This window comes from Gracilinanus agilis, chromosome 2 (genome assembly GCF_016433145.1).
Source record: "Gracilinanus agilis isolate LMUSP501 chromosome 2, AgileGrace, whole genome shotgun sequence".
Classification (NCBI taxonomy): Eukaryota; Metazoa; Chordata; class Mammalia; order Didelphimorphia; family Didelphidae; genus Gracilinanus; species Gracilinanus agilis.
In genome coordinates, this window is record NC_058131.1 from 715,634,380 (window position 1) to 715,653,051 (window position 18,672).

The 18,672-nt window shown below is 34.8% G+C and overlaps 1 protein-coding gene across 1 annotated transcript in view; it reads left to right on the forward strand.

The window, feature by feature from the left end:
• Nucleotides 1–18,672, forward strand: part of PCDH15 (protocadherin related 15) — a 660,961-nt gene that overhangs the window by 629,880 nt on the left and 12,409 nt on the right. Inside the window, exons 27-30 of the mRNA XM_044660331.1 lie at nucleotides 2,637–2,855; nucleotides 7,113–7,121; nucleotides 8,431–8,592; nucleotides 10,872–10,877. Coding sequence (XP_044516266.1) covers nucleotides 2,637–2,855; nucleotides 7,113–7,121; nucleotides 8,431–8,592; nucleotides 10,872–10,877 — 396 coding nt within the window. The remainder of the gene's footprint in view (nucleotides 1–2,636; nucleotides 2,856–7,112; nucleotides 7,122–8,430; nucleotides 8,593–10,871; nucleotides 10,878–18,672) is intronic.

The window sequence follows — 18,672 nt, forward strand, 5'->3', positions numbered from 1 at the left end:
CTGATGGCCTCCGAGTGCGGACTGAAACATATATATATATATATATATATATATATATATATATATATATATATATATATATTTTCTTTTTGTTAGTTTGGATAGTTCTCATATTCCAGATCATAGTATGTTATAAACACTCTAATATGCCTTTTAAATAATCAATGAAACAGAAATAAAATAAAGATAACTTAAGTATTCTTCAGACTCAGGCCTAATAAGAATACAGACTCTGGTCAATGAAGGAGAGGACAGGCTCTTCCATTTGATTGTAAGAACACAACTACCCTTCACCATTCTCTTCAAGGAATGTTTCTAGCACACTGTGGGAGAAGCACAAAGTTATGTCCACATCAGATATGCATCTTCAAGTTAAACCTATCCCTAACGTGGAGAACTATCTCAGTCGTACAAAGTGATACAACACCCTCCCACCGGCACAATTTCTTCTTTTAATCTATATTTTTTCTATAGACTGCAAACTCTGTATATATTCCATTAGTGTTCAGAAAGAAACTAATATGCATCAGTTCTATCAAATCTATAGCAACCTTTTTTTATGGAAATAGCAATAAGATGATAGTGAATAAAACTGATTTGGCCTGCTTCTCTAAGAATCTGCCTCGATTGTCCTTGTTAAATGAATACTAAGGCTACCAGTTCAGCTACATACTTAAGGGTTTCAATTCTCCAGATGCCTTTGAAGTTCTGGCAGATTTTGGACTTCATTTGGATGGTTCATTTCAAAATGCTTTTTTCAGTTTATTAATCTTTGATCACCTCATATCATTTCCTCTCATGACATTCCTTACTAGAGAGAAATTCACATGGTTCTTTATTAAAGTGTCAGGATACTCAGCCATTGTTAGAGCAGGTTTGAATTTTAAGTACAAAAACAACATAAAATCCATTAAACAAAGATTTTTTTTCGGAAGAAAAACAACTGCCCTGTCCATGATCTTATGCCCTATGTCATGTTTTATCCTGGACTGAATTTGAGTGATTGAGTTACAAAAGCCTTAAATGAGAATTTTTTTTTTCCCACATAGAATCTTAAATAAGACAGAGCTATAAATTCTCCCGTGGAGAAAATACCACCACAGCTCAACACTCTCTTCTTGAGTTCCGAAGTTCTATTATGCTGTAGTGACATCTAATGGTGAACAATACATCGAAAATCTAGTGTTTCCTCAGGTTATCTGTCATCCTAACCTGTGTTGTAAATATGATTGGTTTTTTTAAGTTCATATTTACTTTAAAATACATTTCCTGAAATATTTTAACATTTATGGTTTATTTTTAAACTGTTAAAGTAGCTAATAGATATTTCAGATGAATAATGATATCTACATATCAGTGAATAATTCAGATAGCATGATTTGAATGTGGGGAACAAAGGAGATATACAATCAACCAATAATTACTACATGTTTTACATGTGCCAAATACTGTGCTAAACACTAAGAAGCTAAAAGATGAAAGTGAAATGGCACACACACACACACACACACACACACACACACACACACACACACACACAAAGATTCACTCACACAATCAGTTATCCTTTCCACATCACTACTTTGCCCATTATGGTTTCCATGTCATAGATTGGCATAAGAAATCAAATGGAAATTTTGAGGGAGTTTTGAAGAAGCTGTAGATGACACGGAAAAAGTTGGGGGGAGAAATGTATAAGAGGTAAAAATAAAAGGTTAGACTAAATTATTTAAGAATAGGGTCACCAGGAATTAAGTACGTAATTCCAAATGAAAGACTCAAGTCAGAATGACTTCTATGGTAGTTTATTTACACATAGGAAGAGAGAGTGACAGTAAGAAAATCAGAGAGAGGAGAGATATCTAACTTAACATGCTAAGTGTTTTGCTCCTGCCCCTGGCTCAACCCAGGCAGGGATAATTAATCATCATCTGGATGGGGTCTCAGCCTTAAATCAAGGGCCCAGTGATGAATAAAGCAAGGGCTTCAGCCACGAAGCTTCTCCCAAGAGGGGAGGCCTTTCTTGAGGATACCCCTTCAGAAAATCCAGAAAGGAGGCCGTCTTTTTCACTTATCTTTGTTTTAGTTATAAGGATAAATAGAAAGTAGTCCAAGGTCCTCTGCCAGAGCTCCAGTTCAAGACAAAAGAGCCTGTCCCAGGAAGTTCTGGCCACTTTTAAAGACCATTACTTTCATTACTTCCTGTGCCTTCCTTCTATTTTACATGTACCAATTACAGCGAAAGCTCTTCTTAGGACTTCCCAGAGGGCAGTCAGTCAATTCTGATTCATCACCCACACATGAGTCACATATCTCCCCCACACACACAATTAGGATAGTGGGGTGTGTAGATTTTTGGTGATTAAATCTAAAAATGGAGAGGGGGAGAGTTATTCCCATCTTCACAAAATGTATACTTAACCCAAAATTTGCAATAAAGTGCTATAAACACTAAACAAAAGAAAAAAAAGATAAAATTAGACATTTCTGGCACAAAAAAAAGGGACAAAACATTTTACACAAATTTTCCAGATTATAGAGTTCTGCACCCCTTACCACAATATGGATACATGTGTAAATATATGTATATACATATATAGAGTACTAATTTCTGTTTGTTTATTTTAATATTAAAGGTTTCTAGATGGAAAAATGCTAGATATTAATAAAGACTTCCAGCCATATTATGGCGAAGGAGGACGAATTTTGGAAATCCGCACACCGGATGCAGTGGCATTGGTTAAGAAACATGGGCAGTCTTTTGGCTATACGGAAGGGGCCCTGCTTGCTCTAGCCATGATTATTATCCTTTGCTGTATTCCTGCCATCTTGGTCGTATTGGTCAGCTACAGACAGTAAGTATAGGTCAACTATAAACATTGGTGTGTCTCTAAGAAATCAACATCAAAAACTTTGGTGATTCAATCAAAATATTATTTGGTTGACGAACAATATTGTGTAAGCCTTACTAAAGAAAAATATGTTCAAGTGCTCAGAGTTGGCTTATTAAATCAAATTATCAACAAACACTTCTTAAGCACTTTCTATATTCCAGATTTTGTACTAAGTAATGAGGATTCAAAGGAAAAAGTGAAAGAGTTCCTCCTCAGAAAGCATTTTCATCCTCATGAGGACACAATATGTGGAAGAATGACTAGATTGCTCCATTCAGACCTAAAGGATAGAATTAGGAGCAGATAGAAGTTAGAAAATGGCAAATTCATGATTACTAGATAAACATTTGGTTGTATAAAAAGATGAAATAGGTAAATTCCAGAATTAATATGATCATAAGTTTATAATAGGAAAGGGATTAGAGATCATTTTTACAAAGAGGAAATTGAGACCTTGATTTCCTTACTTGCCCAAGAGAACATGTATTAAGAGTTGAAATTTAAACCTAGTTCCTCTGACTGTCAATCTAATATATTATCCATTATACCAAGGGGAGTGTTTCACTTCATTTGTAGCCTTCTACCAAAATATAGATATCTCGCTGCATATGTCATTAAAGAGATTCTTGTTCAGGTATGAGAGAAACTAGATATCTCCTAGAATCCTTTCAACTCTGAAATTCCATAATCTACCATCTCAAACTTTACTGGCTTCCATAACTATGAGAATCTTGTCTTCTCTCCTACCAGGATTTACACACAAAACAGAGACCATGATACTAATGCCTAGGACATGTCTTGGTAAAGGGAGAGAAAATTATCAAAATGAAAAGATTAATTGGAAGTTTTAAGGGAATGCATAAAACAGCCTGATGCCAAAGCAATCGAGAAATGATAAAAGGAGAATAATGTTCTTCCTCTTCAGATGCTAGGCACAGTATCCAGAATAAAGAAACAATAGTCCCATTGTATGATACTCTATACTTGAATTATCTGGAGTATCATTTTAACTCCCATGTGTTAATGGTCCTTAGAATATCAATAGAATTCTTTGAGAAGCTCAAAATATATGAAACTGATCCTGTCTCTGGGGTCAATTATAAAATTATAAGGTTTTCGTAGGAGTTTCCTAATCATTACATTGTAAATTAGCCAATAGATATATATAATGAAAACCCATCCCTTTTCCAGAAGAAGCAAAGACCCAGAGAAATTATCATTTGCCTAAGATATAACAGGTAATAAGTGCTGGATCTAGAATTCAAAACCAAGGCATCTAACTCGAAATCAAACTTATGTCACCAAACTACATCTCAAGTACATGGGCTTTGAATTAGGGAGCCTTGATTTCAAACCCTGCATTAGACAATTACTTAGCTATTTGACTTGGCATAAGTCACACAACCTTTCTCAGCATTAATTTGCTCATCTTTGAAATGAGTGTAATAATAGCACCTTTTTCACAGAATCATTATGAGAATAAAATGAGATAATATATGAAGCGCTATGTAAATCTTACTCTATTTACTGTTACTACTATTATTAATGTGGGAGAAACACAAAATTATTTAAAACTCCTAGAAATCTAATGCAGAGTGTCCCTCCTGAATTACTTGATTTCTAGATTTCATCAAGCTATTCTTGGATAGGAGCTTTACCTTTCCCTTTTTATTGCTCTTCAAGATGGTATTTGCAAATGATCACCAAGAGGTTTCCTCAAGGGATGTGGTTTAGGTATTCAGTCAATTAGTATTTACTTTACTACAGCAGACTTACTGGTGTCATCCTGGGAGAAGCAGGCTCTAGATTTGTATTACTTCCATAAAAGGAAAGTTGGGAGAATCATGACACATGGCTTAGAAAAATGAATCTTTCTTCTTTTTAGTACTTTCATATCATTGATAGTTTCAAATACAAACTGTAGAGATGACTGCTTATTAATAGGACAAAGAGGAAGCAAGAGAGAATAAAAAAGAAATTCCTCTTTGCAAGAAATATTTGTATTAATTGGCAACGTGCAAAGAGAATCTTAAGCATATATAAGAATAGAGGGTTTTGGAACAAGGAAGGCTTTAAAGAGCATTGAGTTTAGCTCTTTCCCCTTTCTGGCAGGAAAATTGAAGACCAGAGAGGAAAAAAAGGGCTTACTTTTCACTCTGGGAGACAAGAAAATAAGTGCTATCAGCTGGTGATGGCATCTATCCAAAAGGGACAGGGCCTTTGGGATAGAAGAGAGAAGATAATAAACCAAAATAATGTTATAGTGCTCATCCAAATGATAGAGGTTCACTTTTAGTTAGGATTTGGGAGTAGCTTAGATATCATTAGTCAACATCCTTCATTTTGATGAAAGATAAGTGGAAGTCACAGAGACACATAAAATTCCAGGATCCTTGTTTAGATGTAGAACTAGAAGGAACCTCAGCGTTCATCTAATCCATCTCCTTCATTGTACAGGATGAGGAACTGGAGATTGAGTTTCTCATGGTTACACACTAGCAGGAACAGGATTTTAATCCAGTTTTCAAATCCAGTATCCTTTTTGCCATACCATAATGCTTATCGTGACATGCCCAAAAGCACACAGCTGTTTAGTGGCAGGTCTTTTGGTAATGCAATATTCTTCCCTGACTAAATCAACTTGACTTGAAAATCATGACTTAAGGGCCACTTAGAAAACACTCTAAGGAAGCTAATATAAAATATTTATGACATCATTAAATATGTTCTTCAATGATCATTTGTGGTGTACCATATTGAAAACTGAGCATTGGATAAGGTCAGAGAAAATGACTCTAAACAAAACTTGGTGATGGGATTGTCAACACCAATGGTTTTTTTGCATTGATAGTACAAGAAATTTTAGTAATCAAAGGTGGAGATTAACAATATTAAATTTACCTTCAATTTTAATGGATTCTCCAATAATCAATGAATTCATGGACAATCTATCCCTGCATAGATGTCTAATAAGGACCAATTTACTTGTAAATCTTTGAGTCCTCTACATTGCACCTAATTTTTTTTTAAACCCTTGTACTTCGGTGTATTGTCTCATAGGTGGAAGATTGGTAAGGGTGGGCAATGGGGGTCAAGTGACTTGCCCAGGATCATACAGCTGGGAAGTGGCTGAGGCCGGGTTTGAACCTAGGACCTCCTGTCTCTAGGTCTGACTCTCACTCCACTGAGCTACCTAGCTGCCCCCCATTGCGCCTAATTTTTAAATTATTTACACATTACAAATCTTCCCTTTTTTCCTTCCATTTGGCTCTCATCTAAAGTAACCCTTTTGTGTCCTGCTCTTAACAATTCCCCCAACAAGACTTCTTTGTACACCCTGCAATGATCAGTGCTGAATAAGGCAAGATGTCACACTCGAAGCTCATAAAATGGAATAATTAGGTCCTGCTTGAAATTTAAACATTTGTGTGTGTGCTCCGTGGTAGATGAATTCTTCAGTGCTTTCTAGCTCAGTGATCAGCTTAACATCCAATGAATTAATTTTACTTACTGCATTTTAAAGAATAACAGTTAAACAAAATTAGTTTTTCATTGCCTACCATCCAGTGGAAAATTCTAATAGTTAAAAATTTCACTTCAGTGCCTACACATACAGCTTGTAAATAAGCTTGGGAAGTATCGTTATTCTTTTCTATTAAGAAGGACATTTGAAATTCACTGTGTAGGAAAAACCAAGAAAGCAATTATGAGAAAGGATCATGAATTCATTATCCAATGGTGGCACCTTCCAGTTGAAACCTCAGCTTCAAAGTGAATCCCAGAATATCACCTTGTTTTGCCATGCAGTTCTACTGCTTTCCCATTCTTCAAATCAAGAAGTCAATTAGAAAGATAATCTTTAATATCTTATTTCATAATAGGTTATCTTTAATATCTTATTTCACGATCATTCATTCCCATTCATATACCTGTGTTCTAATCCACTTTCTTGTCATTCTGCTTAGCCTTTATTTTTTTAAGCTTTCCTGGAGGAAGGTATTTTTTATCTGTTTCTAAGATTCATAAAGCAACAATATAAAAGGAATTGATGTAAAAGTGAGGGGGTTTATAGCTAAATGTTGTTAATATTTCTCCCTGATTGATATGACAGCTATGTTGAGACTTAAAGTAAATGTTGAGAATCATTGAATGAGTGCCATCTATCTAATCTTTGTTTTTCTTTTCTTCCTCTCTCCTATTCTTCACTTAACCAAACAGGTTTAAAATGTAAGTATCCTATTATCTTACATGTTACAACATGGTTTGTCTAAAGTAAAATGAAGCTGAAGGTAACATTTAATGTTTTACCAATAGCCACATCAGGTACTTTGGGGAGGGGCAGTATGTATTTGTCTGTGCGTGACTCACTTTCCCTTCCATGCATTTAAATTTTGACTTTGCCTACACAGTGATAATTATCATAGTAGACTGTGAAAAAAATGACATTTCTTATTTTGATACTCGTATATAGCTTCAATAAACAAATCAAACAAATAGTAGCCCCCACAGTAGGATGTCAAAGCATAGAAAAAATACAAAGTCTAAATGATTCACTTATAATTCACAGTAGGTCCAAAAACCTTAGTTTTGGTACTTCCTGGAATTCAATGAGAGATTGTGCTTTTATAGCATTTTAAGACTGCAATATTTTTTCTTTGCAACAATCCTGAAAGGCACCTATTGCGATCATTTATCTTCCCATTTAATTTATGAATAAACTGAAGCTCAGGGAGACTGCGTAACTTGCTATGGCTATATAGCTAAAAGGGATAAGAACCCTGAAGCCTCAGATTCCATCTGATGTCTTGCTTCTAACACCAATACTTTCCCTCATTTCACATTGTGCTTTTCTCCATTCTCTCTTCCTTAATTTTTTGCCATTTGGTTAGTGATCTAGGAAGTATTTTTAAACTAAGTGTTTGTTAATTGGGAAAAATTTTATTACATAGTTATTTGAATGTGTTAAAATATATTTTAAATGAACATATTATATGAATTTTTCTCCTTTATAAAGAGAAAAAAGTGAAATAAAATGATTCCTTTGAAACAGAAATTCACTCAGTAAGCTTTCTTCTAATACTTTATTAATACATTGCTTAGAAAAACAGAATTTATTTTTGTTATAAATATGTAATAAATTATAGTAAATACACTCACCAAGAAAAATAAATTCTTACATTAGCTATATACAAAAATCTATGCCTTATTTTTCCCTCCCTCCCACCTTTTTCCCCTCCCCAAAAAGGCAAGTAATAATAGATAGGTTATACATATATTATCACATAATATCAATTTCCTTCTTCAGCATATATTTTTAAAACCAGGAGCTATCTAATGAGTTAAAATAAACCTATGGTAGCCTGTGTTCAATAGAAATAATCATATCTTTTCTCATATATAAATTTTTTAATTTATTGTAAATGAAGTTTTTCTTAAAAGCAAATTTCCTCATATGAAAGTTAATGATAGCAGTTATACTCTTCATATTTATATGATATCCTTAAGAAACATTAAAAAAAACTTTACTTTCCTAAAGACGACAAGAAGAATGCACCAAGACAGCTAAGATGCAGGCCTTGGCAGCGCCCAAGCCAGCAGCCCCAGCACCACCACCGGCAGCAGCAGCACCTCCACCACCACCACCACCAGCTCCCCCAGGGGGTCCCCATCTCTATGAGGAGCTGGGTGGCAGCGCAATGTAAGTATTCTTTTTTTGCCTCTCTAAGGGAAGAAGACAGCTTTGACATCTTAATTTTTATGAACTTAGTGAAAGAATATATGAGGGAGAGAATTTAATTCCACCAAAGTAGACACCATCATGAAAATATTAAAGAACCTTAAAGAAGCAAACTAACAGGTGACTTCCCAGAGGAAAAGTTTTCCCTGAATTGTATAATTTTAAAGGGGAAAAAATATTCTGGAAACTGCTGAAGTTAAATGAATTTGTTCTAATTTGGGACAATACATTCTGAATTCAAAAGTGTCAAGGTAATAGCAAATCAATTCAATTCAATTTCTATAATATTTAAAGAGTTTTTCATGAGTAAAAGGGATTCAGCAAACCATAGAAACTGTTCCCAACCTTGCATATTTCAATACTGTGACCTGCAACAGTGACAAGACCATAGTTCCATTTTAGTATGTTGTTCCACTTATTATACCTACAGTGTGGTTCTAAAAAGATAAAGATAATTACAAAGAACCATAGAAGACCAGACTTAGAGAAGATCTCAAATATATGGAACTTGAGATGATCTAAACAACTCAGAAGTGATTTAAAGCCATGATATCTCACAACAACTATTTTTGCTTCATGGAAAACAGAACATCAAAAATTAAGATGAGAAGGAAGGGCCCATATGCTACTGATGGAAAGGTGGTTTCAAATAGCCTTTGACATTGCCTTAAAATGTTTGATTGTGGCATAAAAGAAAGACTAATTTTTAGCACATCTTATTTAAAAGGTGCTTTATCCAGATAAATCACTTCTTTTAAAAAGAGATATGAGGATCAAATATTTTAAGTCGATAATTGAAAAATAAAAATGCTTCCTCACATTCTAACACTTTAAAACAACTATTACCTATAGGAAACTACTCAGTGGCTGCCTGATATTAGATAGGAAAGATGGCACCTTAGTGTCTTAAAGAACTAATAAAACACTAAATGTGAATAAAATCTAGAAAGTCTTTTATTAAATGGAACATTGTAGAAATGGAAGGGAAAGGAATAAGATGTATTGTTTTCCTGTACAAAATACACATTCATTAACTTGGTGGATAATAAACCATATAAATATAAAATCCACCTTGGGATGTTGCAATTATTATTTATTATAAATATCCATTTTAGTTATATAGGTATGATGAGCCTCACAAACATATCAAAATTATTTCTTGAAATAAATAATGTGATTTAGTAATTCTGATTTAGAATTTGTTATAATTTCCCCATAATTACAGAAACATTAAAGTCTTGCTTGGAAACCCTGGTGAATACATGAATTGAACTATTATACTTTGAAATCATATTCACCTAAGAAATTTTTTGGTGTAGCTGAAATTATTTATCTATAAAATTAAACATGGTCATGTATAAGTTAAAATATCAATTCCATTCATCCATCTTTCCAAAAAAGTTGCATTAAATGGCTTATATTAGCATCTGAAAAAACAATATTTCAGTCACATCAGTGGGCATTCATTACAAATAATTGGGCTATAATCATTGAAAAAATCAGAATAAGACAGATAGGTTTGGATTATGAATGTTTTTTAGAGAACATTGTAAATGAAGGTATTGATAAAGAAAATTCTTGTAAACTAAATTCTATGATTAATTTTTTGGGTTCTGAATTACTAAATCTAAAAATGTATCTTGACAATTACTTAGGATTAGATTATAGAATATCTGGCCCCATTTGAAAGTTGGACTGTATATTTGAAAGAAATACAATAATATAAAAAGAAAGCTTCATAGACTTATGTTATAAGATGCCATTAAGTATTAGCTTCAGGTGGAGTCCATAATTCACTTAGTATATATTGCATTTGTAATAGTTTTGTATTTTCATAAGGACTCTCATTTAGGCATCTGAATCTTCTTTATAAGCACATTTATACACAAACACACTAAATAAAATTTCAATTTGTAGACACAGGAACAATTCTTTAAAATGTTACGTACAATAAAATCTACTTCAAAATTGAATTGATCTCCAGATTATAGGGGATTTTTCTATCTCAAATCATTCATTAAAACACTAAATATAATCGAACCTACTAAAAAGCAGAATAAATTTTCTCTTGCCATTCATTACTGCAAGCCTTTTTTATGTTTAAATATTGTAAAAAGACATGTTTCTGTTTACTGTATGTATCATCTCCTCCAAGCAAAATCATTGAATTATTTTAATTTCTATCTCATATTGTCTCCTTAAAAATATTTTTTTTCTCTTTCTCACCTTTGGATTCATAGGCATCAGTAAGTAAATACAATTCCATTTCTATGACGATTCTAGAGAACAGATGCTGTAGAGATTAATTCCTGCCTCAATCTTTATCTTATTTCCATTTGTTCTTGTTATAAAGACATTTACTTTCAAATGAATCCTTGGACCTACTTCTATTTTCCCTTTGATTGATTCTCTTTTGACAGCATAGTATCAGGAAATGAGGAGGCTCAATTTGAAGGAGTTTCTTTATACTACCTTTTCTAGTGATCAAACATCTGTCTATCTCAGTGACACAACATTCGTTGTGGTTTAGGCATGTTGGTGGTTTCTGCTCCTTGAAAGATGGGCACATGGTGTCACTTGCATATTAAAAAAAATATTTTCTCAAGGTTGATGTGAGCCTGGTAAATAATTCCTAAAATAGCAACTGTGTCCATAAAGAAACAATTATCTTGAAGGGTCAAGAAGAGGGATGCTTGCTTTCCTTTCCCTTTTTTTCCTGAATCATCTAAGATAAAATAATATACCTGAATTGGTGGCCTGAATTCTCTAAAATGGCTGTCTACCCTTTTTGAACTCACCAAGTCATTGACCTATCCTTTCTATGGTAGTTGTCTAGTCTTCAATGATTAAGTAGTGAGGATTCTCACATTGCCATCAATGATTGTTCCTGGTATTCATTTGAGTACATAGTTATATATCTGGTGAAAACATTGGCTTTAAATTCATTTACTTATTTTCTTTTTTTACTTTATTCATCATTATATCATTTCTGGTTTATTTCAAAGTGTCTTTCCTCTTATTTTTGTGGCACATTTATTGCTAGTGGATGGATAAATCCAATGTGGAAAATCTAATATTTTGTTTGAGCAGGAGAAATCCTCCTAAAAATATTAACTTTAATGAAGCATTATGGCTTATAGATAATTCCATATGCATTTTATTTCAACCAATCCTCAGAATAACCCTAAGAACAAAGCAGTATGAGTACTGGTCTCCTTATCAAATTATAAATGAGGAAGTTGATGTTTAGAATGTTTACACCATTTACTCTTGGTCATGTAATGATTAAAGGTCAGATCCAGGGCTCAAACTCAGTACCTCTGACTATCAATTCTGTATGTCCATATATTCTGAAGTCTACCACACCAAGCCATTTCTCAAGCAGCAAATAAGAAAGTCGAAACCCTACGGATGATTAATTTGGACTTGAAAGGGTTTTAGAGGTCCCCTTGCCCAATAACTTTACTCTAGAGGTGAGGAAACTGAAAGCCACAGAGAAGAAGTCTTGCCCCAAGTCTATAGGTAGAGAGTGGCAGAGAGAGTATTAGAACTCCAGATCTAATGTTCTGTTCATTATATAAACCCTAAGATGCTTCTTTGAGTGCTTAAATTGCTGATGTCAGTCACCTTTAATTCACTGCATGAAATATCTTCTATTCCTGCCCTCATTGCACTTCCCATTCACATAATAAATGATACTGCTAGACTGCTTTTTCTCTCCATCGTTTTTTCTCATGTGACCTTGATTAAGATCCTCAGCCTTTCTGGGCCTCATTTTTAACACCTGTAAAATTATGGAGTGGACTATATGTCCTAAAATTCCTTTTCCTTTTCTAAATCAATGACGCTATAGTCTTATTCTTGAAACTGGTCCATCTCTCCAGATAACCTTGTCCTTCAGTACTATCCAATACTGCAGTAAAACAAGCAGTATCTGGATGGTTGATAACAGAACCAGAGAGGAAACACTAATGACTTTAAATGCCAGTGCTAATGAAGAGAGTGATTCTGAATACATACAACCCCAATTAAAATGAGTGGGAAGGGGCAGCTACATTGCTCAGTGGATAGAGACCTAGGTCTAGAGACAGGAGGTCCTGAATTCAAACCTGACCTCAGATACTTATTGGCTTTGTGAGTCTGGGCAAGTCACTTAACTCTAATTGCCTAGCCTTTATTGCTTGTCTGCCTTAGAATCAATACTTAGTACTGATTCTAAGATAGAAGACAATTTAATAAAAAAATGAGTGGAAGGTTTTCTGTGTCCCATTTGTCTAAATACATCATTTCCTTTTGTTGTCATTTGGGAATATCCAAAGTCCAAAGTTACAGAATTCTGGACATTTATTCATTTGTACTCAGATTGAAAATGGTAAGCAAAAGTCAATGAAATTCAAAAAAAGCCGCTTAAAGGACCAAAGATATCATAAAATTTTAGGACTTGAAATGGAAAGTCCTATGATACAAACATTGAGGATGTCACAATCCTATGCCTTAATTTTCAGATGAGAAAATAGAAAGTCAAGGAATTAAGTGCATTTATACATTCTCTAGCCCTGCAGAAGAAGTTTCCATTCGAGTAACTCCAAGGACAATGTATTTTATTTCAACAAGCATTTTAGAAAGAGAGGCATCACTTAATTCCTTCTTATGAGTAATCTTGACATGTGCTTTTACATGAAGATTATTCTCAGTAAAGTTGATAAAAATTGAATCCAAAGCATACCTGGATGAAATGCCTTGTGCACAGTAAAGTAAAACCAATATTTGACACATACCCTCTAGTTCTTTTATCTGGATTCCCAAAGTGGGTGCTACCACCCTCTGGTGGGTGCTGCAGTGATCCAGGAGGGCTGTGATGGCCACAGGTGCATTTATCTTTCCTATTAATTGCTATTAGAATTTAAAAAAAATTAATTTCCAGGGGGCTAAGTAATATTTTTTTTCTGGAAAGGGGGCGGGAGGCCAAAAAAGTTTGGGAACCACTGATCTATACTATTTATATATAGGTACTTATTGCTGGATTTTTCAAAGCTCCCAAAGTTCAAAGTGAATAAGTATATGCTCATATAAGCCAAATATTATTGTCAGTGTTTATGAGGAGAAGATTTTTTCAGACTAATCTAAATATCATTTAAATGGTTTTAAATAATTTTTTTAAAAAAATAAGATCATGGTGTACCATGGAAAGAACACCATGTAGTAGAAATCAGGTCAATTTCCAGCCTCAATGATCATTACCTGCATCCCCTTGGATGAGTCACTTCAATTTCTTTAAGTATCCATTTTCTCATTTGTAAAAAGAAGAATTGGATTGGATGAACTTGGAGATCTGATCAAGCATTAAATCTATTATCCTATGCTAGCATAAATCCATTTTATTGATGTTCAATCCTTTGATTGAGTTTTTAATATGCCAGGGCATAAATATACTTTATAGGAAGGATCCCAAGATTATTTGTTGCAAACTCTCCACTAATATAAAGAAGTCTTCTATCTGCCCCTCCCCCAGATACTGAACCAGAATCAAAGATGTGCTTTTCTCTCAAGCAGAATCATTAACTGCTGAGTCAGTTGGTGATCCAGGTACTTTCTCTTAAGAAATACCCCTACCTCCTCATGTGTATGTCCAGTAAATCTTTAGAAAAGAGTAGATGTATAAAAAGAATATAGTAACTAATACCCTATCCCTCACCAAAGCATCGCTTTTTCATGAACAAATCTCCCTTGCCTCTGTGCTTCTGAAAACCCAGTCTCTTACCCACAATTTGATGAAGTGGAGAAAAATACTATCTGTGAACACAAAAACTTCTGGTAGATTGTCCAAAGGTTGTTTTTTTAAAAGGTCTATAGATTTACATTTATTTTTTTGTAAATGAGAATTGTTCATGCTGCTCAAAGGTAATCAAACTTCTCCTTCCTCCCCCTTTTAGAAAATATATATGAAAGTAAATGTCCTGCTTTAGTGGTATCCTAGTCAATGTGGCCTCTTCTAGTCTGAAGCATTAGTAGTGTGCTTCTTAAAAGCAGCTTTCTCATAAACCTATATCCCAGCCTGTTTCCTTACATGTGATTATCTTCTTTTCTTTCAAGTCTTTTCCTTCTGTACCATTTCCAACAAAGCAGGGGAAATAAATCAGTCTTAGAAGAAGGAGAACGTCAAAGAGTTATAAGCCACGTAGCTTCCCGTGCAATTGAGGCACACAAGCAGGCTCGGAAAACTGGATCACTCAGGAATAACCTACCCAAGTCTGCAAGTAACATCACACTTTTGTCTGATGATAACCCCTTAACTACCCACAACCCTCTATATGTGGAAGGGGGAGGTCAAAGTTCAACAATCCCTGGATTTCCATGGAGGAGAACAGGTTTACTAGACAAGCTCTCCCCTCGAAGGCTAGCCAAGAAAGGTTGTCGGAAATACCCAGCAGAAAGCACTCATCGGGCATGGACTCTACCAACCAGCTTCACTCGGAGGCAGATGTATGAGGTTCTCAATAAGCCAGTCATTATGGATCCTATCCAGTGGGAAAATGAACGCCTCCAAGCAGAAGCTGAAATAACTGAATACCAGTCCAGTATGGTGGCTGGTAGCCTTTGCCCATTTCAAACTGAAGAGACAAAACTGATAGTGACAGAGAAAGCCAGGCAGTTTAAAGGGCAACCTTTTCAGGAAATAAATCAAGGGAAGCATCGTGATGGAAGAGCAATCTTGTCCCCAACCCAAAATATGCCACTAGAGCTATCTACTGAACACTTGCTTTCCTCTCCCTGGCACCAGTTCTCTTCTTTTCCTACTTTGCCACCTGTTTCAGGTGCTAATGACACTGTACCTCCAATCATCATTTCCCATGCTGATGCTCCTCTTACATCTTCTCCACTGACTCAAAAGCCAACTTCTCCATCTCCTTTTTGGATATCGAAACCCGGTCCTCAACACTGTTTGTCCACTAAGACAAGGATGAAAACGATAGAGAATATTCCAGACCCCCCTAACACTCCTCCACCTTTCCCTCCTCCTCCCCTCCCACCACCACCACCACTGCCACCTCCTGCTTCACTCATTCCCTCATGCTCCCCATCCAGCCCAGGTATTTGGCATCGCTCCATGCTCTCCCCTGAAAGAGAAATGGACTCTTTGGCTAGGCAGCTATCCCCAATGGTCTCAGACCCAAGTCCTGCACCTCGAAGGGAACTGAAAGGCATTCTCAAAAATATTCCGAACCTAGCAGCCATTGAGAGGTCAGTAGCAAACATGTACAGCCACATAGGCCAAAAACACTCTTCACCCACACAGAGTTCCAAGCTCAAGCCAGTTGCCACACCTCAGCCACCCAGTACAGGAACTATGACTGAACAAATGCAGCTGAAATCTGACTGTGCTCCTGAAGAGCTTGAGAATCAAATTTTCTTTCAATCTACAGCACTCTAATGCTGTTTTTTTCTACCATTCTGTATTATCATCTTTGACTCCTGTTGTTGACAATCACATTGGACTGGAGAGCAAGTTTGGGTATCAAAGATAACTAAACTGTTGCCCCTTTTCAAGGACTGATCACACTTCTCTATTTGATTCTCTCTGTCAATGCTAAAGGACTTTTGGTTAACATCATCACTATTAACTGTGTATTGTTACTTCACTTTGTATTGGTTAGCTATAAAGGGCAGCATTCTTTGTTCCAGATTTTATTGTAAAATGAGGAAAGGACTTCTCAAGCTGTCCACATGCACCACATACAAAAATTATATATCCACATTCCCCTGAGGTCTTATTTTCCAAAATTCTAAGTCAGTGTCATAGTTATGTCTGTTTCCTTTTTGGTTAATGTTTTGCATTGTGAAGGCTATAGCTGTGGAGCCAACTGTAGTACATTTTTTAAAGCTCAAGATTATATAATGTTTTCTTCTATGCATGTGCATCCAGAAAGAAATCTTATTTTCAGAGTAGTATGATTTGTTCTATATTTAATTGTAAAATGAGGAAGAAGTGCTTGTGTTCTTAGAATAACATTATTTGCTTTAGAAATGGAAAGAATAAGAAGTATGATTACTCCAAAGTCAGAGTCATTATCCAATGGAATTTTCTATTTCTATAAAAGATCTTTCTTCATTCTGATTGAGTGCCATCTTCTAAATGTGCTTATAACTTGGAGTAGAATGTCCATCCTCTTGTCCTGTTTTTTTTCTTCATCTTTTCCCTTCTTCAGGATACTTTTTATTTTCCCACTTTTCAAATGAAAACACTTTTTGAGTTGTTGTTTTTTCTAGATAGTTGATTGTTTCCACAGATGTTTAACATATGTTGTGATTTTGCTTGTTCACATTATTTGAGTCTTTTCTTAATTAATATCTCATGCTAAGATTTCCCATCGAAGAGAATATTTGCTTACCTTCAGGTTTAATAAAGAAATTCAAGACAGTGTTATCAAGAGAAAGTTTATAAGTGTCCATAAAGATTTATGTAGTATGAATTTAGTTACTGCTGATTTCATTAATCTAAATTATAAGTCCCCACATTAAGCATGTCAGTTATATTAAATTATCTTGTCCTCTGAAATGAACAGTATAGAAGGGAGAAAAATCTGTGGTGCTCAAACCTAGCTCAACCATATCATTTGTGTAAATATGGATCTAATTCTATTTTAACCAATAAAGAAATTAAAAGGTGCTGAAATCTAAGTGATAGCAGAATTTTGGAACTGGAAATAACCTTTGAGATTCAATCCCTTCATTTTACAGATAAGGAAGATGAGGCCAAGAAATTGAAAGTCTCTTAATCAAGGTCACATAAATAGTAAATGGCAGCACCAGGATTCTTACTCAGGGTTTCTGATTCCAAATCCTGTGCTCTTAACTCCATTCCATGCATTGGACTGCAAAACAATAAGCTATCTTGAGGACTTCTTTCCCTCATGGTTTTGCCATTTTTATGTTAATTATAAGAATACAATCAAACATTTTCTCTGTTTTCCTTTGTTAACAAAAACCATTACACTGTCACATTTAGGGAAATGACTTAAATCTATTTTTGTACAATGCTTTGATCTCCCATTCAAACATTGACATTGTAATTCAAAATGTCTGGTGGAAGTTTCTTCCACTGTAGGTATAATTTTATATCTGAATAAAGTTCTCCATAGACATTTGAAGTCTTCTCTTTCTCATGAAATCTTCCCTTATCTGGACCTAGATTTTAAGCCAAGGTAATCATAAAGCAAATCCTGGTCATAAAGGCATGCAACAGGTGTCAGAGTTCCAAATATGTCTCATTGTTTAATGAATACACCTCCATTCTAATCTAATCAAGTCCAACAAGCATTTCTTAAATGCCACTTGAAGATATTTTAGGCACTATGCTAGGTGTTGAAGAATCAAAAGAAAGTGAAAAGATGTTTCTGCCCTCAAGTTGCTTACATTCTAACAGATGGTAGGGTTACAACATATAAATAAGTATACACACTTGGTCACTTGAGGGATACAACATCAAGAATATCAGGAAGATCAAAGTTAACTGAGCCCTGAAGAAAGTTCTAAGATTAGTATTTGAGAAAGAAATACAAGCCAGAAATGAGGGACAGACTGAAAAGAAAAAAATGGAAGAGAAGGTTTACTGGTTGATATTAAGTAACAGACTTTCCAAAGTCTACTTTTAATTGGAATAGATAATAATAACATTTTCTCCTTAATTTTCTTAAGTCTAGTAAATCAACAAAACAATGAATCCAACACTGATTTTCATAATTTGATTTCAAGGTATAAATACTCACAGAGACAATTTTTTAAACCCTTACTTTCCATAATAAAAGCAATAGCATGTATTGGTTCCGAGGCCGAAAAAGAAAGGGTTAGGCAATGGGGGGTTAACTGACTTGCCCAGGATTATACAACTAGTAAATCTCTGAGGCTAAATTTGAGCCCAGGACATCCTGTCTCTAGGTCTGGCTCTCAATTCCACAAGTCACCTAGATGCCCCCAACACTGACAACATTTAACAATCAGCTCCTGAAAGTCAGAATAATTTGACTCAAACAATCCCCTGAA